We start from the raw sequence: 27,127 nt of genomic DNA, 5'->3' as shown, positions 1-27,127 counted from the left end.
AGGCAGCTGCAGTAAAGACTTGGCAAAGCATCTCTAGGGAGGAAACTCAACATTTGGTCATGTCCATGGGTTCCAGACTTCAGGCAGTCATTGACTGCAAAGGATTTTCATCCAGGTATTAAAGGCGATCCTTAAGTTTGAAATGATGTTGGTTTGTTCATTACTTATGAGCCACCAACAATGGGTGTGTGTGTATGCCACTGGCTGTCCTTCCTGAATGGTTAGTGGCTCACTTTTGTCAAACCCCTTGAATTACAGCTGAAAGTCCCGACTTCGCTCCCATTTGGGTGTGTTTCCTTTCAACTTCAATGTGGTGGTGTACAGAGGCCAACTGCCAAAACAGTTATCCTTGTTCCAATATTTCTGGCCCTGACTGTAGTGGTCTAACTTACAAAAGACTGCACTTTTCTTGTGCTATAAAATAATCTGGCTCCAGACTCACCTCAAAATGAAAGCCTAAAACAGCCAAATTAAAGGGGAATTGGAATTTCAGGGAGAAAAATTGGAGGCAACTCTAAGCACCATAGAGAAGACTGACTCTCGCCATTTTTATCTTCTGAATGAAGTTGCTGGTAAGCACTTTGAGATGGTAACAGAGAATCAGAGTGAACACTCACTTAAGCTACAATCCTATACCCACTTATCTGAAAGTAAACCCCAGTCATTTCAATAGGATTTACTTCTGCATAGACATGTCTAGGACAGCACCCGAAGACCACACACTCTGAACTACACATTATAAGGGCCATCAGGTGAATCCAAAGTTCTATAGCATCCAGTAACTAGCATTTCAAATGCAGTTAGTCCATTATTGAGAATCTGTTACTGCTCCAGATGGCTTAGTGCCTAGTTATTAGAAAAAGTAATAATCTGAGGGGTTGAATTAGCACTGCAAACCAGAAAAGAACTACAGAATGAGTATTTCATTATATTCCTTTCTATGATTAAGCTACTATATTTGCTTGATATAGAGCACCCTTCCCCAATGGACTATGGATATTTTGGACTACAATGCCCATCAGCCTGTCAGTATAGCTTAAAATGAGCTGTAGCTTAAAACATCTGGAGGGCACCAGGCTGCGGAAAGCAGCAGTGGGTAATTTGTGGCCATCCGAAGGTTTTAGCCTACAATTCCCATCAGCTCTAGCCAGCATAGCCATTGGTGAGAGATGATGGGAACTGAAGGCCAAAACCACTGGAGGGCCACGAGCTGCCCATCCCTGATATAGAGGCTTGCTGAACTAACCATTTTAACAACAAATATCACCTGATGACCACAACTGCAAAGATTCTGCAATTTCAGAGGTATCCTGTTCAATCAGCATAGTAGTTCAAACTTAATATTTCAGTTAGTTTATCAAAAATAATTTAAGTACATGATTAAGAAATTCAAAGTGCATTGTAAACAAGTGGCTAGCACATTAGCCCTTCACCTCCAGAATCTTCCTGTAATTAATTCACTGTCCCAACTAAGATTCATACACTATAATGGAAATGAGTTTTTTTTCCAATCAATTCTGACCTAGTTCCCATGGAATATGAAAAGACAGTCTGGACCAACAGCTGGAAGCGTGCATCAAGGAATGTAAACAGTTGGGGCATAGAAGAGAAATTAACCCTGGACTCAGATTTCTTCACAGATAGGTGCCTGAATGAAAAGGATTGTTCTTATGGCCACTGCATAAAACCATGCCAATAGTTATACTTATTTGTACTTGTATTATAGATATACAAATAAAAGCTGTGATGGTTAACATTACTGTACAATACTAATGATGACAAGCTCTGGAATATAAAAGACGTAGGAATGAGCAGCAAAACAAGGGGAATATAAGCTCTGTCATTTTCTCACAAGAGAAACCCCCAATTCCTTTTGCTTTCTAATAAAAACCAAATGTAATTGATTAGTTTTCTGCTTAAAATAGCCACTATCTCATTCAACAATCCTAAAGGAAATCAACCCTGACTGCTCATTGGAAGGACAGATACTGAAGCTCAAATATTTTGGCCACCTAATGCGAAGAGAAAACTCCCTGGAAAAGACCCTGATGCTGGGAAAGATTGAAGGCAAAAGGAGAAGGGGACGGCAGAGGATGAGATGGCTAGATAGCATCACCAATGCAATGAATATGAATTTGAGTGCGCTCCGGGACAGAGCGGAGGACAGGAAGGCCTGGCGTGCTATGGTCCATGGGGTCACGAAGAGTTGGACACGACTTAACGACTGAACAACATCTCATTCAAACAACTTTTTATGCTTGGGCAGCTTTAGATCCCTTTCAATCATCTCTCAACAGTCACTTTTCAATAGTAACTATTTTCTCTCTGTGCACCTTAGTCCCTCCACACAGTAATGGAGATACAGGACTATTAAAGACATGCACATATGGCTCATAATTCTGACCAGGGCTGACACCAGAATCTGCATCCTTGGGCAGCTGCTGGGGCCTGGGCAAAGTCCACTGTTAATGCCTGCATGCCCCCCTTTATTATCATTTGCCTGATATTCTGAGTAGGGCTGGGCGGCTGGTTCTAGGCCCCGTTTCAATCTTCAGCAATGCCCCTAAACTCCCTTTGCTCTGGGGAATTTTAAGAAACTTAAAAGGCGGCTAGCCCACTCACCATGGCCAACAGACAGAGATGGGGACCCACTAGCTGGCGCTCTGCCCAGGACTCCCTCAGCCCTGTGTGGTCCTGATCATGCTTTGCATCATGCAGATGATGGATAAGGCAAACCATGGAAGAGGAGGCAGGAGAAGTGCATGAGCACACAGCAGACTCCTAGTCGCCTAACCACGGTTAAGAGAACCAACGCTGCATTTGCACTAGACCATTATGCTAAAGTCACAAAAAGTCAAAATCTTTTGTCCAGCAGACAGGGGCTTGGATTCCAGCACAATTTATTTCTAATTCCTAAAACATAAATAGGCTAATTGGCTTCCACTCAACAAGAATCAGGGAAGACTAAACAGAAATAAGCAATAGCTTGTTTCACTTTTTCAAAAATGCAAAGGTTCATGGCACCCTCTAGTGGCCACAGTTTCATACAACAGTTGACTTTCATGCAAATTTTCATTTTTAAGGCCAAGCAGAACTGTGGAATGTTATCTCCCCATTAACATTTTAAAATGTAAGCTTGAGGGAGCTGAGGGCTTTGAATAAGCACACAACACATTTATGAAAGAGATATTGCTTGATGTCATATACTCTGAAAATTATATCTGAATCTAGGACATTTGTTACTAGTTCTTTTTTTGTATTTTTAGGGAAGAGTTTTGATTATATGACTGTGACGGATCATGCGAAGAAACTCACCCCACCCCCGCTCCCCACTGCTTAAGACAGGATTCTTGGGAGCCATTCTGTGAATGAAGACATCTTTGTGGATAATTATGTTGCTATTATCATCAGATTACAATGTTGCTATTATCATCAGATTACAAGAGAGTACAGATGACCAAGTATCTCAACAGGAACTAATAAATAAATGGATGATACTACTTACCACCGCAAACAACTCTGCAGCTGCTCATTCACACAGCATCCATGCTGAAAACATTCATGGCCCCCATATCATAAAAATCTGAAGATTATCTATAAAATTAAAGCTAGATTAATGAAGAGCCTTAAAAAATAAACTGCTGTGGATATGAGAATTGAGAAAACTAATCCACCTAGAATTTTGGTAGCAAGGTGATCTTGTACTTCCTACTAAAGCATCATTGAAATATTTGTTATGCAGAAGCAACGTTTGGTGGATTGTTCCCTTTGCCTCTTTCAGTAATACCCTTGAGCTTGATCCGGGCACAGCTTTCTGAACTTTTAAACCTGTTTAATGATTGAGAACACCCTCACCTCAGACTAGGGTGGACTGATTTAAATCTCCAAGAAAAAACAACTACTTTTTTGTAGTTGTTTACTACGTCCATTTCAGTAATGCATGTATTTCCTGAACAAGCATGTTATAGAAAGTAAACCACAGTCGCTTGCAATCTTTACGCAACAGCGGAGCTAGCAACATGCCCCCAAACCTTTGGTCATACAGCCCATATACCAGCCATCCCAAGCCTGGTGCTCTCTAGGGGTAGCCTGTAGCTACAACTCCCACCATTCCTGACCATCGGCCATGTTGGCTGAAGTTGATGGGAGTTGGAGTCCAAAATATCTGGAGGGTAAAGGTTTGGAGAAGCCTATATGCCATGCAGAATTGTATCTGCTATGAGACAAGAGATGCATATTTTTTTTACTCATTCTCTGTTCAGATATTTGTATTATTTAGTCCCTCTAACTCTTTTAAGAGTCACACCAAGACACATCTAATTCACCACGCCTTCATTATTTTGGTGAGATTTTAACTTAATTTACCGCCTCTGTTCCTCCATTGGCTTTCCTTACACTCTCTCTCTCCTTCCTTCCTTCCTTTTCTTCACATGCCTGTGTACTTACATTGTAAACCTGTGGACAGGGATCGGAACCAGAATTTTATTCCACCACTGGGAGACGCTCCCAGTGGAGTTCTGCTCAGAACCCTGCAACTGATGGAAAGGTGGGGAGAGACAATTTTTGCCAATTCCACCCCCCGCCTGGTATAGGCTCCAGCTCCACCTCCCTCCCTGTTCCACTGGGTCTTCCAATCCCTCAAAGCAGGCTTTCTGGGGATATAGGGGACTTCAGGCAGAAGGGGGATATTGGCAAGGATTATCTCCTTCCCTGCTGGGCCGTTGGAAAAGCTCTGCTGGATCCAGTGCCTCCTGCTGACATAAGGAGCCCTTCCATCCATAGAAGGCTTTTGCTAAATCCAGCACAGGGATCTGTCACTGTTTTAATTTTATGTTACATGGTGTACAGCTCCTTGTCGTTGAATGATAAGGAATTATTACTATAATACACAACATATTATTATTAAACACATGCAAGGATCCTAAGGAAGATCACTTACTTGAACACTAAGGCATGGAATTAAAAAGCCACTCAAATGAAAATCCAATTTAAATAATCCAATTTTCAGTTAAAATCCCTCCATCTCAATTTTTATCCACCCGCCTCCAGTTTTTCTCTTCCTTTCTCAGTGGAGAGAAAAATTTAACTCCTGCATCTGGACCACGTTTCAGTAAACCTATTTCTGCACCATATTGAATGAAAGCTATAGTTTGTTTTAAAGCAGAGTTTCAATTTTGGTTTCAAGTACTGAAAAAAGGAGATGGGGTAGGATTCAATTGGGAGAACACAGAACAAAAGTATGAGCCCAGGGAGAGGGATAAAGAAGATGGGAGGACATTCCTGATCTCTCAAGCATGTTAAGAAGATCAAGAAACATCACATCTGTACTGAGCCTTACATTAATGCTGCAAATGACATTTAAGGTGACACTTTCTCCTATTCCCAAAGAAACCCTTAACATAATTTGTCTTTTCAAATATAAACTTTATTTTGTCACAACATGTAGCACATATTACAATTCAGGCAGTTACTAGCAAGAGCAACATGTTTCCTAAATGTGGCATGAGGTAGGTCATCAAACAGAATGGAATTTATCCTCTCTGTATACTGTTGTCAAGGCATCCATTAACATATGGGCAAGTGTATCCAATGTCACACGAGCAGACTTCCCCCTCTCACTGGCAGCCCCCCCATATGCAAATGCCAGAGATGATCAGCAGGATCCCTCAACCCTCCGAAACAGATTTGGGGGACCTGAAGGAGGCTGCAGTGGGACAGGAGAATCTGATGTGCCAGCGGTGTCTGTTCCGCTGATGGAAGGACACTGATGGATACAACCTACTACCTAAAGCACACAGTACCAGCACAAGATTTTCATTCATGACCTGAAATGCCCAAAGTTTGGAAAGAGAAATTGCTCTATGGCAGAGGGCTTGGCTGCATCGCATTCAGTCCTTACATTCTAACTCAACTGAGAACATGTGCTAGAACTGCACATGTAGGTGATAAGGATTTGTCTAATTTCCTCTGTTCTCACAATTTTTATGCCTCGGTGATTTCCAAAACCAATGGTATTTTAAAAAATGCCCTTTGGAGTGTTTTTTGTTTTAAGCATAGGAGTAGCAGAATTCTAAGATCTGCCAAACAGGAAAACTGGCTGTTGTTCAAAGTGTCACAACGACAACTCCCAAATGTCTCAGCGGTGGATTTATTTTAATGCACACAACCATTCATAGGGGGCGGGGGGATTACCTCCTCATTCATTCTAGCTTCTAGGACTGTTTTGCTTAATAGGATGCAATACTTGGGTTAATTCTGTACACTACCACCAATCCTCTGCAAATAACTTTCCCATGCTAGCTTCCTATAAGCCTCTGCTTCATCCAGGCGACTGGGTGCAGACAAGATGCCACGTCCTACAATGATGATATCTGAAACTCTTTGACCGATAACTTCTTGAGGACTCAGGTACTTCTGCCCAAGGGTATCACCTGCAAGGTACAACAAGAAACATGCTGTGCAATGTCTTTGCTTGGCTTTCAGTAGTTTTCTTTGGATAGGAATTTGAAGGATTGTGGTAAACTCCAAGAAACGTTCTCTGTACTAACACTAGGTACATCCAAGCCTTTATTGTTAAAGTGCTAGCAAGGTATGCACATAAAGGAAGCATGCTCCAAAATGGTCTCTCCAAACAAAGCCAATAGGTAACAAAATGGCAAAAGATGTTCAGTGTAGGTAAGTAAAAAGTGATGCATGCTGGGGCAAAAAATCCTAACATTAATATTCTTGATGAGGCATGAACTAGTGGTGATCAGAACTGGGTGGGGGAGGGGGGTTGGCAACAGTGAAAAGGGCAATTTTCACAGGAGGAATTATTTAGAAAGAGGCTGAAACAGAACTTCCACTACCAAATATCCTTACACATATCTATGGTATAGCCACATCTAGATGTATTGTGATTAGTCCTGCTTGGAGCTGGAAAAGGTGCAGAAGAGAACCTCAAAATGATCAAGAGGTTAAAGCAACTTCCCTATGAGGAACAGCTAAAGTATTTGGAACTTTTAAGGTGATAAAAAGGGAAAACTGGGGAGGACATGATGGAGCTTTACTATACAATACTAGAAAGGGGTCACTGTATGAAACTGACTAAAGAAAGGATTTCTTCATACAACACATCACGGATTTATAGAATTCATTGTCACAGGATGGTAAGATGGCTATTAGCTTAGATGGCTATTTAAAAAGGAACTCGAAAAAAATCATAAGGCTACTGGTCATGATGTATAAAAGGAATATCTATGTTCAGAAGCAATATCCAACTCAATATCAGTTGCTGGGGAGCAACAGCAGAAGAGAACTATTTGCCCTCATGCAAATCCTTGTAGGTTTCCTGTTTGGCCACTGTGAGAAGCCAAATATTAGACTAGATGAAATCTAGCAGGACTCTTATAGGGTAGAGCAGGGCAACAACAGAAAGTGGCAGAGAACACAGCGGCAGGTGGGGAGACATCATCTGCAGATCTCCCCAGGTCATGCTCAGTTATCCTGCTTCATACTTTCACACTTTATAGCACACAAAAAATAGGTCTAACACTAGGTTAAACATAGGTAGGCATACGATGAATTTTGAAATCTGGTTTTAGTTTAAAGGATGAACAGAGACTATACCGCAAAGCCTGTACTTATGGAAACATATTTGGTAGCTTGACAGCATACACACATGGACACATGCTTGATGTTGTTTCCACAACTGTGTGTGCTGTTATGAGTTCTGAACTTATGTACATCCACAGCAAGCAGATTTTCTACAATCAAAATATTTATTTCCAAGTATGACTTTCAATGAATGAAGTAGAAAAATACTAGAAAGAGTTATCAGGGTCATATAGGAAAAAATATATATGGCATGTGATGATAGCGCCCTTGCTTGGCTCTTTCTAACACTAATCTAACAGTTAAGAGTTTTACCCTTGCATTACCACTCTGTAGAACTATTCACCATCTCTCCCACTTTCTTCACTGGAGGGAGAGGTGAACATCTGGATGGGGAGATTCTACAGCTATTTGGATGTGGGCTCTCTCACCTATAGTTGGGAGAGAGAAACAAGGTGTGTACAAATCAAAAGCTGATCTTTCCTAAAAGGGAATTCCAGGGTTGGGATGTAAAGAATGTAATCTCAGCAGGAATGACTGGGGACTTAGGTTGCATTTTCACCCCGGTCAGTATAAAAACTAGAAAAGTTTGACAGCTTGCCCCTCAACTATATCAATTGTTCTAGTGCCTCCTGAAATACTTTGTACTGTCAAATAAAGTGCCCTATTTGTTAAAGTTCCAAATAGGTCACTCCACAGAAGTGCTCACCTCCAGCCAGCATCTGAACACCTGGAGTCAAGTGAAGAAATTCAGGTTTTTCAACAATTCTGGAACCAGAAATAAATCCCAGAACAAAATCTGAGTGTTCTTCAGCCATTTTAACCTATTAAAAAACAAAAGACCACACACACGAGTAGTCATACTTTACAGTAAGAAAATGCTTTACATGTTGCTCACTCTAAAATGGAATAACAAATACTAAACAAGGATGCTATTGTACTAACACAACCTTGCAGCCTCCAACATTCAAGACAAGACAATAAAGAAGACATTTGAAGGCTGCATTGTTGAGAATATAAAAAAAACTGCATGCCTCTATTCACAGATGCCATTACCTCATAAACGAGTGGACATGCCAGTCACAAACACATTTGTTCATGCCCCTCCTTCCTTCTTTAGCCTCAGGTGCATCAATTATCCCATTCCCCTCCATTGCTACCCACCTTTGGCTTGCATTTTTCAGCACTGTTAGCTCCCACGGCTTCCTCTCCCTAACTTTTTGTAGCAAGCAGAGAGTTCTGACAAAATGTGGTCCACTGGAGAAGGAAATGGCAACCCACTCCAGTATTCTTGCCAAGAAAACCCCATGGAACGTATCACAAGGCTAAAAGAGATGACGCCGGAAGATGAGCCCCTCAGGTTGGAAGGTGTCCAATATACTACTGGGGAAGAGCAGAGGGTATTTCCAAGTAGCGCCAGAAAGAGTGAAGCGGCTGGGCCAAACCCGAAAGGACACTCAGCTGTGGATGTGTCTGGTGGTGAAAAGAAAGTCCGATGCTGTAAAGAACAATATTGTTCAGAAACCTGGAATGTCAGATCAATGAATCAAGGTAAGTTGGAGGTGGTCAAACATGAGATGGCAAGACTGAACATCGACATCTTGGGAATCAGCGAACTAAAATGGACAGGCATGGGCAAATTTAATTCAGGTGACCATCATATCTACTATTGTGGGCAAGAATCCCTTAGATGAAATGGAGTAGCACTCATAGTCAACAAAAGGGTGGGAAAAGCAGTACTGGGGTACAATCTTAAAAACGATAGAATGATCTCAGTACGAATCCAAGGTAAACCATTCAACATCACAGTAATTCAAGTCTATGCCCCAACAACTGAGGCTGAAGAAGCTGAGGTTGATCGGTTCTATGAAGACCTACAACACCTTCTAGAACTAACACCAAAAAAAGATGTCCTCTTCATCATAGGGGATTGGAATGCTAAAGTAGGAAGTCAAGAAATCACCGGGATAACAGGCAAGCGTGGCCTTGGTGTACAAAATGAAGCAGGACAAAAGCTAATAGAGTTTTGCCAAGGGAACACACTGATCATAGCCAACACGCTTTTCCAACAGCACAAGAGACAACTCTACACATGGACATCACCAGATGGTCAATATCGAAATCAGATTGATTATGTCCTTTGCAGTCAAAGATGGAGAAGCTCTATACAGTCAGTCAAAACAAGACCTGGAGCTGACTGTGGCTCAGATCATGAGCTGCTTCTTGCAAAATTTCGGCTTAAATTGAAGAACGTAGGGAAAACCACTAAACCATTCAGGTATGACCTCAATCATATCCCTGATGAATATACAGTGGAGGTGAGGAATAGATTTCAGGGATTAGACCTGATAGACAGAGTGCCTGAGGAACTATGGATGGAGGTCTGTAACATTGTTCAGGAGGCAGCAACGAAATCCATCCCAAAGAAAAAGAAATGCAAGAAAGCCAAGTGGCTGTCTGATGAGGCTTTACAAGTAGCTGAGGAAAGAAGGGAAGCGAAAAGCAAGGGAGAAAGGGGAAGATATATCCAACTGAATGCAGAGTTCCAGAGAACAGCAAGGAGAGACAAGAAGGCCTTCTTAAATGAACAATACAAAGAAATCGAGGAAAACAACAGAATGGGAAAGACTAGAGATCTCTTCAAGAAAATTGGAGATCTCAAGGGAACGTTTTGTGCAAAGACGGGCATGATAAAGGACAAAGAAGGCAGGGACCTAACAAGCAGATGAGATTAAGAAGAGGTGGAAAGAATACACAGAAGAACTATACAGGAAAGATCTGAATGTCCCTGATAGCCATGATAGTGCGGTCACTGAACTTGAGCCGGACAGCCTAGAGAGGGCAGTCAAGTGGGCCTTAGGAAGCATTACTAACAACAAAGCTAGCGGAGATGACAGTATTCCAGCTGAGCTATTTAAAATCCTAAAAGATGATGCTGTTCAAGTGCTGCATTCAATATGCCAACAAATCTGGAACACTCAACAGTGGCCACAAGACTGGAAAAGGTCAGTTTACATTCCAATTCCAAAGAAGGGCAACGCCAAAGAGTGTTCAAACTACCGCACAATTGCGCTCATTTCACATGCCAGCAAGGTGATGCTCAAAATCCTACAAGCTAGGCTTCAGCAGTATGCGAACCGAGAACTACCGGAAGTACAAGCTGGGTTTCGAAGAGGCAGAGGAACTAGAGATCAAATCGCCAACATTCACTGCATCATGGAGAAAGCAAGAGAATTCCAGAAAACGTCTATTTCTGCTTCATTGACTACGCTAAAGCCTTTGATTGTGTGGATCACAACAAACTGTGGCAAATTCTTAAAGAGATGGGAGTACCAGACCACCTTACTTGTCTCCTGAGAAACCTGTACGAGGGTCAAGAAGCAACAGTAAGAACCAGACATGGAACAACCGAGTGGTTCAAAATTGGGAAAGGAGTACGACAAGGCTGCATATTGTCACCCTGCTTATTTAACTTATATGCAGAGTACATCATGAGAAACACTGGGTTGGATGAATCAGAGGTCGGAATTAAGATTGCCGGGAGAAATATCAACAACCTCCGATATGCAGACGATACCACCCTAATGGCAGAAAGCGAAGAGGATCTCAAGAGCCTCGTGTTGAGGGTGAAAGAGGAGAGTGCAAAAGCTGGTTTGAAACTCAACATTACAAAAACGAAGATCATGGCATCTGGCCCCATCACTTCCTGGCATATAGAAGGGGAAGAAATGGAAGCAGTGACAGATTTTACTTTCTTGGGCTCCAAGATTACCGCAGACGGTGACTGTAGCCATGAAATTAAAAGACGCTTGCTCCTTGGAAGGAAAGCTATGGCCAGCCTAGACAGCATAGTAAGAAGCAGAGACATCACCTTGCCGACAAAGGTCCGTCTAATCAAAGCTATGGTTTTCCCAGTAGTAACGTATGGCTGTGAGAGCTGGACTATAAGGAAGGCTGAGCGCCGAAGAATTGATGCTTTCGAACTGTGGTGCTGGAGAAGACTCTTACGACTCCCCTGGACTGCAAGGAGGTCAAATCAGTCCATCCTAAAGGAAATCAACCCTGAGTGCTCATTGGAAGGACAGATCCTGAAGCTGAAGCTCACATATTTTGGCCACCTAACGCAAAGAGAAAACTCTCTGGAAAACATCCTGATGCTGGGAAAGACTGAAGGCAAAAGGAGAAGGGGACGACAGAGGATGAGATGGCTAGATAGCATCACCGATGCAGTGAATATGAACTTGAGCACACTCCGGGAGAGAGCGCAGGACAGGAAGGCCTGGCGTGCTATGGTCCGTGGGGTCACGAAGAGTCGGACATGACTGAACGACTGAACAACAACAACAACAACAACAAGGTTTCCCCAGCTCACTGTGATGCTGTTGCCTCTCCGTTCTAAGGGGATCCATTCTCACATAGTCAAGGAGGACATCAGACAATATTATCCTTCCCAGCTATGTCCAACTGGAGAAGAGGGAAGTGGCACTTAGATCCAAGGCATAGTGCTTTTCAGAAGAGCTCTTCCTTGCAGTTGGACAGTAGGAAAAAAAACCTTGCCGCCTTCAAGAATTCTAGACCCTTTTAAATACTTTTCATCCTTACTGAGATGAATGAAAGTTCCAGCTTACCACAGCTTTAGTATAGCCACCAGTGGCCAGTGACCCATCCGAGCTCATTTCTCCAATCAAGAGACACCCTCGTTGTAAAGGATGCCCTACTTCTTTCAGTCCCTTAACAACTCCAGGGCCAGGAACCGCATGAGCATTAACTATATCCGACCAAGATGCTATTTTGAAAACACCACCTAAAAGAGAGAATGGACAAGTTACACGCCGTTTTTGGAATCAGAAAGCTACTTAAATACTGGCCGTTAAACCCTTTTCACATCTGTATTTGTAATGTAGAGATATTGTCTAGGATCCAGACCTCCTCACCTAACAAGGCCATAAAATTAAAGTACACCAATCTCATAATCCACAGTATCTGTAGGGATGGACCAATCGGTCCTTTTCAGTTTCTAATTTTTCCTGGCTTAATTTCGTTCCTTCCTGCTCCAGCAATAGTATGCAATTTTTTTAAAAAAGTGTGCATGAAACATCATACACATTTTTGTATGTTCTTCTCCTAATACATGCCTTTTATGCGAACCTGCCATATACACACATTTTTAGAGCAATTTCCCCAAAATAATGAAAATAAAGAGCTAGTTTTTAGTCAGTCAAGTATGCATCAACATTTAAAATTAAAAGGGCAGTATCCAACTGGGGCCTTCCGTGCATGGCCAGCCCTGCTGGCCCCAGTCTGCGAGTAGCCAGCCCTGCCGGTCCTTACCACATGCGTGATGCAATATAGCACTTGTGGGGACAAGTCCCAAAATGAGCAGAAATGCTCATTTCTGGAAGGGGCAGGTCTCTGGTGACCTCCCCCTTCCAGAAACTAGTGTTTCCACTTGTTTTGGGGCTTGCCCCCAGAAGTGCTATATCGAGTCTCACAAGCAGTAGGGGATGCTTGCAGACCAGGGCTGCCTGGGGTGTCTGTGCATGGAAGGCTCCAGCTGGATACGGCCCAGATTATCCAAGAATGTATGTAACCCTGTACAGAAATGCATCAAGTTACAGAATGAGAAGGGTAGGGGGTTGGTAGGTGGGAAATTCACCTTCATACTGACGCTTCACAGTATTCCCAATGTCTGCAAACTTGCGGTCTTCAAATATCAAGAATTCATGCTGGTCTGCAAGTGCTCTCAACTCTTTTATTACTTCTTGGGTAAAATCATCCAGAATATCAATGTGAGTTTTTAAGATACAGATGGAAGGGCCCAGAGTGGCAGCCAGCTGGAGCAATTCTTTGGTGGTGGTCACGTCAGCAGAAAGGCACAAGTTAGACTGCTTTTTCTCCATGAGCCTGAGAAGCCGGGCAGCAAGAGGATGAGTGCCTGGCAGCTCAGCCCGAGCAGCAAAACTCATTTCTTTGCATATTCTTTTCATAGGAACAGCACCATTTTTCTCAGGAGGTTTAATAGTATTCGCCTGAATGAATTTTTCCACTCTTGCCACCATCTCAGGAGCAATTTTTTTTCGCTGCTCAAGGACCCTGAGCATTTGAGATAAGGTACAGACGGAGTGCAGGCGAATCCCATGCTTCTTCAGCGTGGCTTTTCCTCCTTGCTCTCTGTCCAACAGCACTATGGCATCAGTAACCTTCAACCCCTCTTTGCGAAGAACCTCCGCTGTCTCCAAGACACTTGAACCACTGGTGACTACATCTTCGATTATCAGACAAGTTTCTCCTGAATTTATTGTGCCCTCCACAGAGCGTTTGGTACCTTTACAAGCAACAAGAAGGACATAGTACATTAAAACACCATTACAAAAAAGTGTTGGCTCAGATGAAAAGAATATTGCTGGTATAACGGGCAATACACGGGCAATACACCAATTATTAATAAATAACTCCAGTCTGTAACATGTTTTACACTGAAGTATCTGGATGAAATACTGGAACAAGGATAACTGTTTTGGCAGTTGGCCTCTGTACACCACCACATTGAAGTTGAAAGGAAACACACCCAGATGGGAGCAAAGTCAAGACTTTCAGCTGTAATTCAAGGGGTTGGACAAAAGTGGGCCACTAACTATTCAGGAAGGACAGCCTGAATGGCATACACACACTCCCATCGCTGGTGGCTCCTAAGTAATGGAACAAACCAACATCATTTCAAAATCAAGGATTGCCTTTAATACCTGGATGAAAATCCTTTGCCGTCAATGACTGCCTGAAGTCTGGAACCCATGGACATGACCAAATGCTGAGTTTCCTCCCTCGAGATGCTTTCCCAGGCCTTTACTGCAGCTGCCTTCAGCTGCTGCTTGTTTGTGGGTCTTTCTGCCTTCAGTCTTGTCTTCAGGAAGTGAAAAGCATGCTCTATTGGGTTGAGATCAGGTGACTGACTTGGCCAGCGAGGAACATCCCACTTCTTTGCCTGGAGAAACTCTTGGTGAGCTTTTGCTGTATGTTTGGGGTCATTATCAATCTGCCATATGAAGCGGCGTCCTATCAGTTTGGCAGCATTCGGCTGAATCTCAGCAGAAAGTATAGTCTTATACACACCAGAATTCATCCTGCTGCTTTGATCAGCAGTCAGGTCATCAATAAACACCAGTGACCCAGTTCCATTGGCAGCCATCCATGCCCATGCCATAACACTGCCTCCACCATGTTTGACAGATGATGTGGTATGCTTTGGATCATGAGCTGTTCCTTTCCTTCTCCATACTTTTCTCTTCCCCTCATTCTGGTACAAGTTACTCTTGGTTTCATCAGTCCAAAGAATCTTATTCCAGAATTGGGCAGGCTTTTTTAGGTGTTTGTTGGCAAAGGCTAATCTGGCCTTTCGGTTCTTGAGCGTTCACCTTGTTGTGAAGCCTCTGTATTTACATTCATAAAGCCATCTCTTGACTGTAGATGTTGACAATGACATGCCTACCTCCGCAAGAGCGTTCTTGACCTGGCTAGATGTTGTGAAAGGGTTCCTCTTCACCATGAGCAGAATTCTGTGGTCATCCACTTGAGTTGTCTTCCAGGCCTTTTGCTGTTGCTGAGCTTGCCAGTTAATTCCTTCTTTTTCAGGATGTTCCAAACTGTTGTATTGGCCACTCCCACTGTTTTTGCTATCTCTCTGATGGGTTTATTTTGTTTCCTCAGCCTAATGATGGCCTTCTTCACTCACATGGACACCTCTTTGGACCTCATGTTGGGAGTTCCAGTGAACAGCTACCAAATGCAAATGTGACACGCAGAACCACCTCCAGGCCTTTTCTCTGCTTGATTGGTCATGGGGCACCCAGGAAACAGGCCACACCTGGCCATGCAGCTGCTTGTCAGCCATTCATTCCATTACTTATGAGCCACCAACGATGGGGATGTGTGTATGCCACTGGCTGTCCTTCCTGAATGGCTAGTGCCCCACTTTTGTCAAACCCCTTGCATTACAGCTGAAAGTCCTGACTTCGCTCCCATCTGGGTGTGTTTCCTTTCAACTTCAATGTGGTGGTGTACAGAGGCCATCTGACAAAACAGTTATCCTTGTTCCAATATTTCTGGACCTGCCTGTACATCAAAAGATTGGTTTCAAGACCACTAAAAGCAATAAACTAATATACATATATACCCCTTCAAAAGTTGCAAGACATGTTGATTATCACAAACATATTTACTATCTTGAATTGTAATTGCTTATACCCCAATATTTACAATCTAGATGAAGTTTGAGTCTTGTTACCATGATCTTTAGCTTCCTTTCTCCGTATAAGCATTGGGATATGGTTGCTTGAGCAGATGATTGTAGCCAATGGCAAAGCTGTGTACGGAACACCACACATAGAATCATACTTGAGTGTAGCATCCTTTGCGGTTTGAAAAAGGAGATCAGCTATCTGAAATAAATAATTTTAAATCAAGAAGAATTTTACTGGCATAGCAAAGTAACAACACACTGTCAACAGTATATGGAAATACAAAGTCTGCAAGGGACTTACGGTCAGTAAGTGAGACCGTAACACACTCTCCAAGAAAGTTTCCAGATCACATGGCTGGGATCAGAGTCTTTTTTGCCTACATTTTGTTATTTCACATTGCAGGTTAATAATTAATTGCACACATAACTATACTCTGTTGTCCACATTTAGGCAGCACAGTGACAAGGAGTGATTACTTGTCCCTCCTCCTAGAAGAGCACTGATTGCACAATACCAGCTCTGCCATCTCTCCCTCCTCAACATCATCACAGTCCCCCCAGCCCACTTTTCAAGCACTGTAGAGAACCAGATTCTTTTAGTCAAGGTTCAATAAATAATTTAAGTAGTCATCAGAAACATGCCTCCTTTTATTTATTGAGGGGAAAAAAATTTTCACTTCACCTCATTTATACCTTTATTCTGTTCACCCCCAATTTGCATGGCAAGCTGAGTGTTCCCCAACTACCCTCCATTCTCACCTTGCCTTTGCAACAAACCTTCCTGCCCTTCATGAAGCATCTCTGACTCTCCCTCAGATTTAATGATTGCACCTAGACTTTATATATCACTTCAAAGCATTTCACATACATCATTATCACAAGACTCAATTGTAGAAATGATAAGCACTGTGTAAAATGCCACCCCTAGAGGAATACATGTGGCCTACATGGGTTTACACACAGTTCCTACAGGTGCACCATTGCCATGTCATTGCCTTGGCCACAGACTCCTGTCATCCTGATATTTCCAGTGTCCTGTCTGGTGACTGACAGATGCATGAAACTCCCATATTTGTTTTACATGCTCAGATTGACTTTTAAACCACTGGCACACCCACTGCTCTCTCTGCAAACATCACTTTCTAAAAACTCAAGAACAAAGGAGTTCTCCCTTTTTAATTTCTCTGCCCTCAGGAGGGTACTTAAGTGAACACTGAGGTGATAACTTCATGTACCTGCCAAAGTGGGTTGCAGCCTGCAGGATGGTAATGCCATGACTGAGGGCGCAATCCTATACATGTTTTAGACAGAAAAAAGTCCTACACCTCCCAGTTTCCCCCAGGCAGCATGGTTGACTGGGGCACGCTGGGAGTTGAAGGGCATTTTCCCATCTAAACATACACAGGATTGCACCCTAAACTGTTAAGTCTTTAAAGGGCAAGACCACCATCTGCTGGAAACAGACTTCCAGGGTCTCCCTCCCCTTTCTGAACTTTGAGATGCTGTAGGTGAGCTGCTCTGAAGTTCCAAAAATAAAACAAAAATAAGGGCAACAGAAATGTTGTGACACTGACCCCGAGAAGAGTGACCTTTACAACAGCCTCCCCCACCTCGGTGTCCTCCAGATGTGTTGTTCTTCAACTCCCCCTCAGCCCCAGCCAGCATGGCCAATGGTCCAGAATGCTGGCAGCTGCAGTCCAGAACATCTGGGGGGCGCCAGGCTGAGGAAACCGTCGCAACAGCCCTACGGCAGGTCAGCATTATTGCACTCACGCACTCTTACGCCATCAATCTCTTCCTGCCTCACCTATCATGCGCCACGGCCTCCCCAATGCCCGCCCCCCGCTTAGTTTCGCGAGTACTATTGGCTGCCAGAGTTCTACCCGCATCGACAGCCCCGCCTTTCGCCCCGCCTCCTCCTCCTCCTCCTCCTCCCTCCAACCGTCCCGGTCCCGCCAGTGACTAGACCGTTGAAGCCTCCCCTGAGGGGCGCGTACCTTATTCAGCAGAGACGGGTGCGACACGATGACGCGCAGATCGAAATATACGGGGGAGACAAGGCCGCTCTTGAGCACGAACTCCCCGAAGCGAAGAGCTTGAACGCCGTGCAGGTCGGATACCAGCCGCTCCATCGCGTGCGTGCGTGCGTGCGTGCGCGCGCCCTTCCCTCGGCGCGCGAGTGAAAACGAACAGCGCCTGCGCCGCGAGATTAGTCGCTGAACAATGACGACGCAGGAAAAACGGCGCTTCTAAGGTCGCTAGGAAACGGGGGGGGGAAATCCTACGTGAGAGTTACACATGCGCATTGTACAGGCAATCAGCCGGTCGTTCTAGGCGGCCTACTCTATATCCCTAGCCGCCCGACTGGCAAACGTCTATGGTTACTTGTTCTTCGCCCTAGCTAGAGCGGTCGTGGGTGGGGTTTACTGGTTTCCATCCGGGGGGGGGGGGGGGCTGCGCCAGCCTGAACGTTTCGGGCGACGATATTATTTGGTTAGCAGGACGCTGTGCGCTCCCTGCGAGGGCAGGGGTGTCGGGCTCTCTCACGCAGTTATGTCGTTAAGTGCTCGCATTAAAAAATGCCCAGCGAGGCTGGAGAGAAAGTGAGGGTGGGCGAGGAGAAGCTGCTGCCGTACTGGCCAGTGTGCGCGACAACGCAGCCTTGCGGCGCCTTAAGAGATTAAGGGCTGGCCGCGGAGTGCTGGGAGTCGCAGGACTTTTTTCTGTTCTAAAATGCATACGGTGAAGTCCAACACAACCTATACTTGGAGTAGGCCCATTGAAAGGATTGGGACAAGTTAGTCATGGCTAATATAGGGCCCATTCATTTCAATGGACCTTCTCTGAGTAGGACTTACGTTGGATTTTCCCCATTGGGTTGCCCCCTGATGGACTTACTGAGGGGATGGCATAGGTTTTCATGGAACAAAGCTGACTTCCCACGATGGATCAAGTGCTGTCTTCAGTTGGCCGTATTGGCCATGTGTTAATACAAGTGGGTATCAAAGGGAAATACATACACACACACACACACACACACAAAACGTCTATATCCTCATGAGCAATATATCTCAAAAGTGTATGCCCCAATAAGGATGCGATGCAATGCACACTAACCAGGCAGTGGGACATCTGAGTATATTCAGGATTGCATTGTAAATCTGTTAACTTTATATTTTTCAATCTTAATGTTAATTATGACACCTCTGTTGAAGTGGACGGTAGCCTAAGAAAGATTAGGCCATAATAAATGTATTAGCCCTTAAGATGGCACAAGACCCTTTCTTGTATTATCATCATTGTGATGCTGGTCTTGTAGGAGGATGGCTGAGGGTGAATTTAAGACAGCAGCTAGCCCAAATCTTCCTAGCAAGATCAAGCACCGAGGTGACATTTGAACTGGGAACATCTTACACCGCACACTTCATTACACAAACTCTTATTAAATATTTATTGTGTGTAGTATATATCGTGTATGTAGATGAAAAATGTGCATACCTCTCCTACTTAGTAGGCCCATATCCTTTTATTGCTCTGAGTAATGGCCCCTCTGGAAGTTCCATCTTTCTTTGCTTTTGCAGAAAGGGGTTGAAAAATAATTTTGTTCCTGTGTGCTAGGTATAAGGCACCGGGCTTCCATGCCCCAGCCAGTTTTGCTCTCAGGTCAACATTCAACAGAGACAAGTAGGATGATAAAGGGATTCCTTTCTATTAGGAAAAACAAATGGAAATAGAACTATCTTGTAGTGAGGCAGAGCAGCTCACACTGCAGATATATTCAGTATACCACAACGAGTGAATGTTTCTCTCACATGCTGAAAAGAAGGTTCTAACCTCAATGAGGAAAGGAAAGGTTCCCTCTTGTGCAAGCACTGAGTCATTACTGACCCCTAGAGGGAAGCTGTTTTTCCTCAGCATTTTCCTGGCAGACTGTATAGTAGGGTGGTTTTCCATTGCCTTTCCCAGTCCTAACTACCTTTCCTCCAGCAAGCTGGGTACTCATTTTACCGACCTTGGAAGGATGGGGGGCTGAGTCGACCTGAGCCAGCTATCTGAAAGCCAGCTTCTGCTGGGATCGAACTCAGGAGAGTTTCGGTTGCGTTACTGCTGCCTAGTACTCTGTGCCTCAATGATGTGCTAGTTTTCTCCATGCAGGGATTTTTTTGGTATAGAGTTCATGCAAGCCCCCATCTGCCACATGAAATGGGATACAGCACAAGCACAATAAGAACTAGGGCATTATCTGCTGTAAGAAATTCATCTGTTGAAGCATCTTCTTTTGGCCCTACATCTCATACAGGTATTTTTAGAAGTGAGCAACCTGGCCAATGTAAACTCAATTTTCAGCTTTCTTACACTGGAACCAGGTTGTTTGTCATGTAGCAAAATTTAGATTTTTTAAAAACTAGGATTGCGAATGTCAACAATTACAAAAAATGTATTTGCCCAAATATGGTAAGGCTGCAGCACTCTCATCTTTCCTATGGCAGGGTTCGTGTTATTGTCATTAAGCATCTGCCCCAGAAATCAGAAGAAATAGCTTTTGGGGGAGAAAATAATATATATGGCTAGCGTATGTATTTTATAAAATTTTATATTTTAAAATTAGGATCATTATATATTCTGAATTTATAGCAAGTTCTTTTGAAAGTGTTAGTTTGTTGTAATATCATAATTATGACACTAGATACATGACTTTTTAAACACATTTTTGGGACTTACAATACATAAGCCTATTCTTTTTCTGGTAGCAGGGAATGCATAAATAAGCAATGTGATATTTAACTGCCATTCTGCAATTTATAACAATGCAATGAAAGGTATATTCATTGTGTGGCTTGTACATACATCACACTAATAAGCGAAGTCCTATGCATGTTTACTCAGAAGTAAACTATATTCAAGAGGATTTACTCCTAAGGAAGTGTAAGGACGATTGCAGCTTAACTTATTATACACTGTGGTACAGGCCAAACTAAAGGCTGATGCTTACTGAATTTATTAATCAATTTTATCAGAGTTTTTATATTTTAGAACAACAAAAAATCCAGCACACAATCTTTTGTATATTGTATTTATAAGGAAGGCAATCGCCTAAAATGTAGATTTTTGTAGATAACATATACTGCCAAAGAATAGGAACAAGTAAGAGCAGGAAATCACTTTACAACAATACACATGAAGGGTCAGAAGTATAAATAAAATATTTACAAAATGTATCTTTAGAAAACACATATGCATATAAAATGAAATCAAGAATAAAATGAGATAATAATACTTAAGGCAGACCAGCAAAAGACTGAAAATCTTTTAAGGCTTTGGAATTTGTTTGCACCTTGAAAAATGTGAAGCTCCTAGAATTCTTAGAATTTTAGAGTTGGAATGGACCTTGGAGGTCATCTGACCCAACCCCATGCTCCATGCAGGAATCCTGCAACTACAAGCATCCCTGACAAATGGCTGTGCAGCCACTGCTTAAATACCTCCAGCAAAGGAGAGTCCCCCTCTTAACAATCTAGTCTCCGCACACCACTACTAATCACATGATAATTGCAAGTATTTTAATAGCACAATCTTGTGCATGTTTACTCAGGAGTAAGTCTCACTGAGTTTAAGGAGACTTCTTAGGGCACAAACAGTGCAATCATATATATTTCTACTCAGAAGTAAACCCCTTTGAGCACAATGGGACTTACTACCAGGTAAGTTTCCATAGGACTGCAGCCTAAAAGGTGTATTTTTAGTTGTCTGCTCTGCCCTTTGCATGTCAGATCTTATTTTCAGTAGAAGAATTATAGAGGAGTGACCTGCAAGCAAAAGCAAACAGAAGTTTCCTAGAAAGAGAAGTAAAAGCATCAGCACTGAAAAATTGAGTATGAAGACAAAATATGGCTTAAGCTGGTTTCTACTAGCTTCAGAGTATAAACCCACAAATTATAGAATCCTGACATCATGTTAACAGTCACTAGTAAAAGGATTCCAGAATAGCAATTTGATATTTAATGGCAAATGTACAGTCAGCCTTGAGGGCAGGAAAGGGATCATATATTATTCCCTTAGGAAAGCACCATTTTCTGATGGATCATAAACAATCTGAATGGGCGATAAACCAGATCCCATCTACAAATGGATGGGAAAGAAAAAGGCTGTCCATGAAATGGCACTCAAGAATCAGATTGTGTATAGAAATTCCTAGTTACAAGCCAATGGCCCCAAAGAATTTCTAGTCACACTTCTTTACATGTAACTTGTCCTAGGTGGGAACATGCATCTGCATCCAACACATCCCACAGATTTGATGAGGGCCACATGAACACTGAGATGTGCAGCCATTCTTAAGTTACTTCATTAATGGCACATCCTTTGCATGTTTAGACTGAAAAAAAGTCTTACAACTCCCAGCATGATTGAGGAATGCTGGGAATTGTAGGACTTATTTCTGTCTAAACATGCATAGGATTGGGCCCTAAAAACACTAACACAAAAAAGAAGATTCCAGGCATTTTCATACATAAGGCTCAAACAACCCATGTTATTTAATGTTAACATCTGATCGCTTGTTAATGCAGAAGAGAGGCATTTGTAATGCAAATAAATATTCTGGACAATGTAGGTTTTACATTCACATTACAAAGCCCTTTGAAGCAAGAACTGCTATGTGCCTGAGAAAACACCTTCAGACTATTTTTCAGACTTCATGTTTATGGTAAAACAGCAGTGATGTACCTAGTGGTTGTCTCAAATTCTGTCCATTTGCTTGCAGTAGAGATTCAAGTATTTGTTTCCCCTGGTGATTATTTCATAGTGATATGTGGTGTACCAAAGAAATGTATTCTGTAAGAATACCTGGATGTGAGCTGGATGCTTTTCTTTAGGATCACAAACAAAGGGCCAAAAGCAGGTGCACAAATTAAACAGGTTGATTAATTCTTCCATGTATACATACAAGGACAGAACTGGAAATGTACGAAGGCATTTGGGAAGCTAGTGACTATCACAGCTAGAAGGAGCAAAGTGATATGACAAATATCCACCTCTATTTCTTTTATCAAACCATATCTAAAAGTTGTAATGATTTACTTACACTGACCCCAGTCCAGCTAAAGTGATCCATGACATGCAGCACAATCCTATCTTATGTTTATTCAGAGCAGGGGCATTATGTTCTGTATTCTTCATGGTAAAGGCTATACATTTGAGTTTACCCTCAGTAAATATACATAGGATTTTAACTTAGGTTTCATTGAAACAATGGGATTTAACTTAGTTTTCAGCAGAGTTCAGCCGCAACTAGCTTTAGATGGATCTTGGTAATTGTTTTTACCTGAGCCCACATGTCCCACTTCTGGATGATTGTCAGTGCCTTGAGGAAATTGGGGCAATTAAAAGCAACCTAAGGAGCTGATCCAATCCCACATTCCTTACTGTGACATCAGTGGATTATATGATCCTTGCATTTATGTTAAAAAGCATGACACAAGTTTCTTAAGAAAAATAACAGGTAGCAGAAAAAATGTTTCTCATTAAGAAGTTTAAACGGAAGGACTTCGGTGTCTTTCATATTTTCTAGCCAAATTGTCTAAAGTAAATTCTCTTTCCTTTACTTGCTCCTTTTCTGTATTGATTATTTGTTGTCTGGTAAGGCAAGAAACAAACTTCCATTAATGTGTTCATGATTTTGGCTTTCCCACAGTAGTAAAAACATTTACAGGTCCTGATCTGGCAATACACACTCAATGGAAAAAAGGGGGTGGGAAAAACAGTAAAAAAAAATAACGCTCCAGAGAAAGGGAAATATTAATTTGAGTCGGAATGATTGTTGTTTGAACATTACATGAAGCTTAGAAAAGCTGTAGCTTGTATTGGCTACAGAAGTAAAGGGGGTGCAAAGTCAAAAAACAAGAAAAGAGGAAACCTCCAAGAAGCACTGGAACCTTTATATATAACCTTTGCAAAGAAGAACAGTGCCCCTGAAAATGGCCAATTCAGCCATAACGATCCAAGAACGAGTTGTCTGCCTGTGTGTTCCTCCTTATCCCTTCCCTCCTCCTTCGGTTCTGTAAAGAACAGTTTCTCATAGAGTCTGAATTGACTAGCTTTGGGTTAAGGCTGTCTACAAGGCAGGATATCAAACCAGGAGCCTGGTCCATGACTTATTGGACTGGAATTGTTACATCTAAAACAGGCCACTGAGTCTCTGTTCAAAACCCATTCAACCTAATAAGCTACAAGTTTCCAGTGCACCTTGGGGACTTTCTCTTTTGTTGTTGTTCTTGACCACAGACCCACAGGGACTGTAGCTCAGTAGTAGAGCACATGCTTTGCATGCAGAAGGTCCCGGGTTTGATCCCAGCAATTCCAGGTATGTCAGGAAAACTCCTGCCTGAAAACCTGGAGAGCCATTGCCGGCCAGTGCCGACAGTACTGGGCTAGAGTAGGGCCAATGGTCTGACTCGGTATAAGGCAGCTTCCTATGTCCCTAAAGGCGCAATTCTATGCATATTTAGTCAGAAAAAAGGTCCAACCATGCCTTTGGGTTGTTGCCCCTTTGACTGAGTTTCTTGACTTTCTGTTCAAGTCTTCCTTTTAATGCAGTCTCAGGTAAAAGTGCTTTCTGTCTATAAGCGCAAAATAGCAAACATCCTTCCTGGCTGAACAGTGCCAAAGTGACAAAACTGTATTTCACCTAGCAGGATTTTGTTGTGGAAAAAGACTGCCTGTGTAGGTAGTATATCAGAGACTACCAGGAGGCTGGGGCAGCCTTGTGAGTTTACAGTAGAAGTGGCTAAAGGGTGTGCTAGAACCATTGATACCTTGTGCCCCAACAAGTGGATCCCAAATGGCCAGGCAAAGTGGGAGATCTCACGCTCCATGTGGGAAGAAGAGACCACCATGCCTTTGCAAGTTAACAGGTCCATCACCACAAAGCAGGATCTATAGAACAGTAGTTGCTGGAGAAGAGGAGAAAATTAGCATCAAGAACGGTTGACTGATTCTTCTTCTTTGTGCTAAAGCACCCTTAGTGTGAAACAGCTGGACTAGTTCCAACAAAGACAATTCAAGATCACTTTAATTTGGAACTATTCTTCCAAAGCCACTTAGTTTGAAAATAGTTCAGTGATTTATAGGAAACTATTATGTTTCTGAGTGTTTGGTTAATAAGAATGTACTATTGCAATTGTTTTTAATATTAATAATCCGTTCGAGTTATTTCACACCAGACTTCAGGGTTGAGCATGGATATTTGGACAATGGGGCTAAGGAGATAGATGCATATGTACAAATGTAAACCACCAGTCTTATAGACCAGTTTTCAAGCCGTAAGTAGAAGGGTGGACCTACTATGTTTACCACACTTTTGGCCAACTTTGGATTGATTTCACAACTGAGCAATGTTTAAAACTGAGAAAGGAATGAGATCCTTTTCATGTTACAGACTATATGAGAATTCAACAAACATCCTGCAATAGGCAAAGTCTTTGACATCTAGTTTACAGACACAGCAATTATTGTAACATAGCCTTTTCTCAACGCACAGGTTTTGCAAAAGATTTCTGTACAAGAGCTATAAAAATTAGTAAAAAATTGTCTCATTGTGCTTCATCTAAACATTTTTGTTCCAGTGAATGTACCACCTCAGCAGTAGCATATTACTACTTTATGGTATGTTTACTTTTAAAGAGAGAATGCTGTAGAATACAGAGAGGAGTTATTGGCAAAGGTATATTTTGATCTTGATACAGTATACCTAAGTCATATCACAGACAAACTTGACATTATGATAGCCAAAGGGATATCCTGCCACAAGGTTAATTCTTACTGAAGATGAGTGAAGTCCGCCTTATAAGATAGATCTGGACCTTCATTAGGACTTGAAGAACAATGACTTCTTCAAAATCTGAAATCCATCCAGTCCAGGAAATGCTGACTGTGGAGGGTCAGCCTAGTCTTTCTTCTTTACTGTCAACTGTCTTTCAAATACATAATTTAAATTTTAATAAGATCAGCAAGGCTGTCCAGATCTTTTAGAAGGCTGCCTTTCAAAAGCAAGGCAATAGTGTTTTGGTTCCCATACTCAACTGATGTACTTTTTAACATTCATCTGTATTTAACATGACCACATCATTACAAGAATAAGCCACCCAAGAAGTTGCATATGCAACATCTGAAAGCATCGAATTCTAACCAGTTAGATAATGCAGTTGCTGGAATAGCACATACATGTTCTTGGACATCACATCATATATAATACTTTATACAGAGAAAGAGAGAGATTCTGCTTTCTCTCTTTTCATACCCTATAGTACTTCAGTGTCAAGTCAAAGTTTTGTATTGCATTACGTTCCTGTGTTCATCCTGCTCATTATGAAGCTCTTAACATTGGGAACTGGACGCACATCAAACTGGTGTTTGCGGCGTTCAATGAAGCTGGCTAGGCGTGAGGTATCCAGTGGAATTTTGGAATAGCTGCCATTGTGAAACTGCAGCCAAGGATGCTGCAAGCAAGTAGCTGCCGTCGGTCTCCTCCGGAAGTCTTCCTGAAGGATTACAGTGATGAAGTCTCTAGCAGCATGGCTTACATCGCAGAAGTACTCACTCGGAAAGCTGAAATCCACTCGGCACACATTGATGCAAGTCTCTTCCCTGCTTTCATCCAGAAAGGGAGAGACGCCACTTAACATGACATATGTGAGTACTCCTAGGCTCCAGATATCTGTGCCCAGGGAAACAGGAGCACCTTGGAGAACTTCTGGAGCAGCAAATTCAGGATTTCCAAGGAGATGATGAATGTGGTAATGGCCTGTGATTTGAACAGCATCTTCTAGGTCTATTAACTTAATGCGAGGCACTGGGATCCGCAAGTCAATAAGCAAATTTTCTGGCTGTGGAAAGTAAAATAAAAAGGGCCCACTGTCCATTATTTTTGCAATAAAATCAGTTTAAGCACTGATCCAGGTTTGCATGTGTTCATTAAGGAAAAATATATATACTTGCATTTCAACAATGTTCTGTGAAAGGACAAAGAATCAGACAGGATAGGGGTTATTTGTGGGAATACACTGAAGATGTTTGTGAATCATACTATGTTATTTACAAGAAATTAACAAACAATGAATCAGAAAAAGTGACCTTATGGCATTGAATTTCCAAATGGTTTTGAAAATTAGTTTTGTACTAATTCCCTTTATGAGTCATAAAAACTGCTATAATAAAGTCAAGTTTAATCTGTAGGACTGATCCGTTACATATATCTATAGATCTCTATATATCTATATCATAAACCAAGTGCTTTAAATA

General features: G+C 42.3%; 2 protein-coding genes across 6 annotated transcripts in view; both read right to left on the bottom strand.

Annotated features, from left to right (window-relative positions):
- Positions 1–17,999, bottom strand: part of UMPS (uridine monophosphate synthetase) — a 31,392-nt gene extending 13,393 nt beyond the window's left edge. Inside the window, exons 1-6 of one of the 5 annotated variants that reach the window (XR_014784065.1) lie at positions 17,827–17,999; positions 15,875–16,028; positions 13,250–13,918; positions 12,222–12,397; positions 8,303–8,417; positions 3,506–3,594 (exon numbers count right to left, since the gene is read on the bottom strand). Coding sequence is in view for 4 of the 5 variants with exons in the window: in XM_084807593.1 (XP_084663719.1) it covers positions 6,250–6,431; positions 8,303–8,417; positions 12,222–12,397; positions 13,250–13,918; positions 15,875–16,028; positions 17,827–17,961 (1,431 nt within the window). In the remaining variant the exon portion in view is untranslated. Of the gene's footprint in view, positions 1–3,264; positions 3,595–5,412; positions 6,432–8,302; positions 8,418–12,221; positions 12,398–13,249; positions 13,919–15,874; positions 16,029–17,403; positions 17,660–17,826 lie in introns of those variants that run through there. The other 4 variants (XM_084807599.1, XM_084807593.1, XM_084807609.1 and 1 more) reach the window with 4 other exon arrangements.
- A 2,894-nt stretch (positions 18,000–20,893) lies between these two features.
- KALRN (kalirin RhoGEF kinase) overlaps positions 20,894–27,127 on the bottom strand; it is an 816,446-nt gene continuing 810,212 nt past the window's right edge. Inside the window, exon 61 of the mRNA XM_084807552.1 lies at positions 20,894–26,712. Coding sequence (XP_084663678.1) covers positions 26,167–26,712 — 546 coding nt within the window. The 3' untranslated portion in view covers positions 20,894–26,166. The remainder of the gene's footprint in view (positions 26,713–27,127) is intronic.

Source organism: Heloderma suspectum, chromosome 1, assembly GCF_057233095.1.
Source record: "Heloderma suspectum isolate Gila_16-S chromosome 1, 16-S_ref, whole genome shotgun sequence".
Classification (NCBI taxonomy): domain Eukaryota; kingdom Metazoa; phylum Chordata; class Lepidosauria; order Squamata; family Helodermatidae; genus Heloderma; species Heloderma suspectum.
The sequence above is the reverse complement of the archived record's forward strand: the minus strand, read 5'-3'. Positions and strand labels throughout refer to the sequence as shown.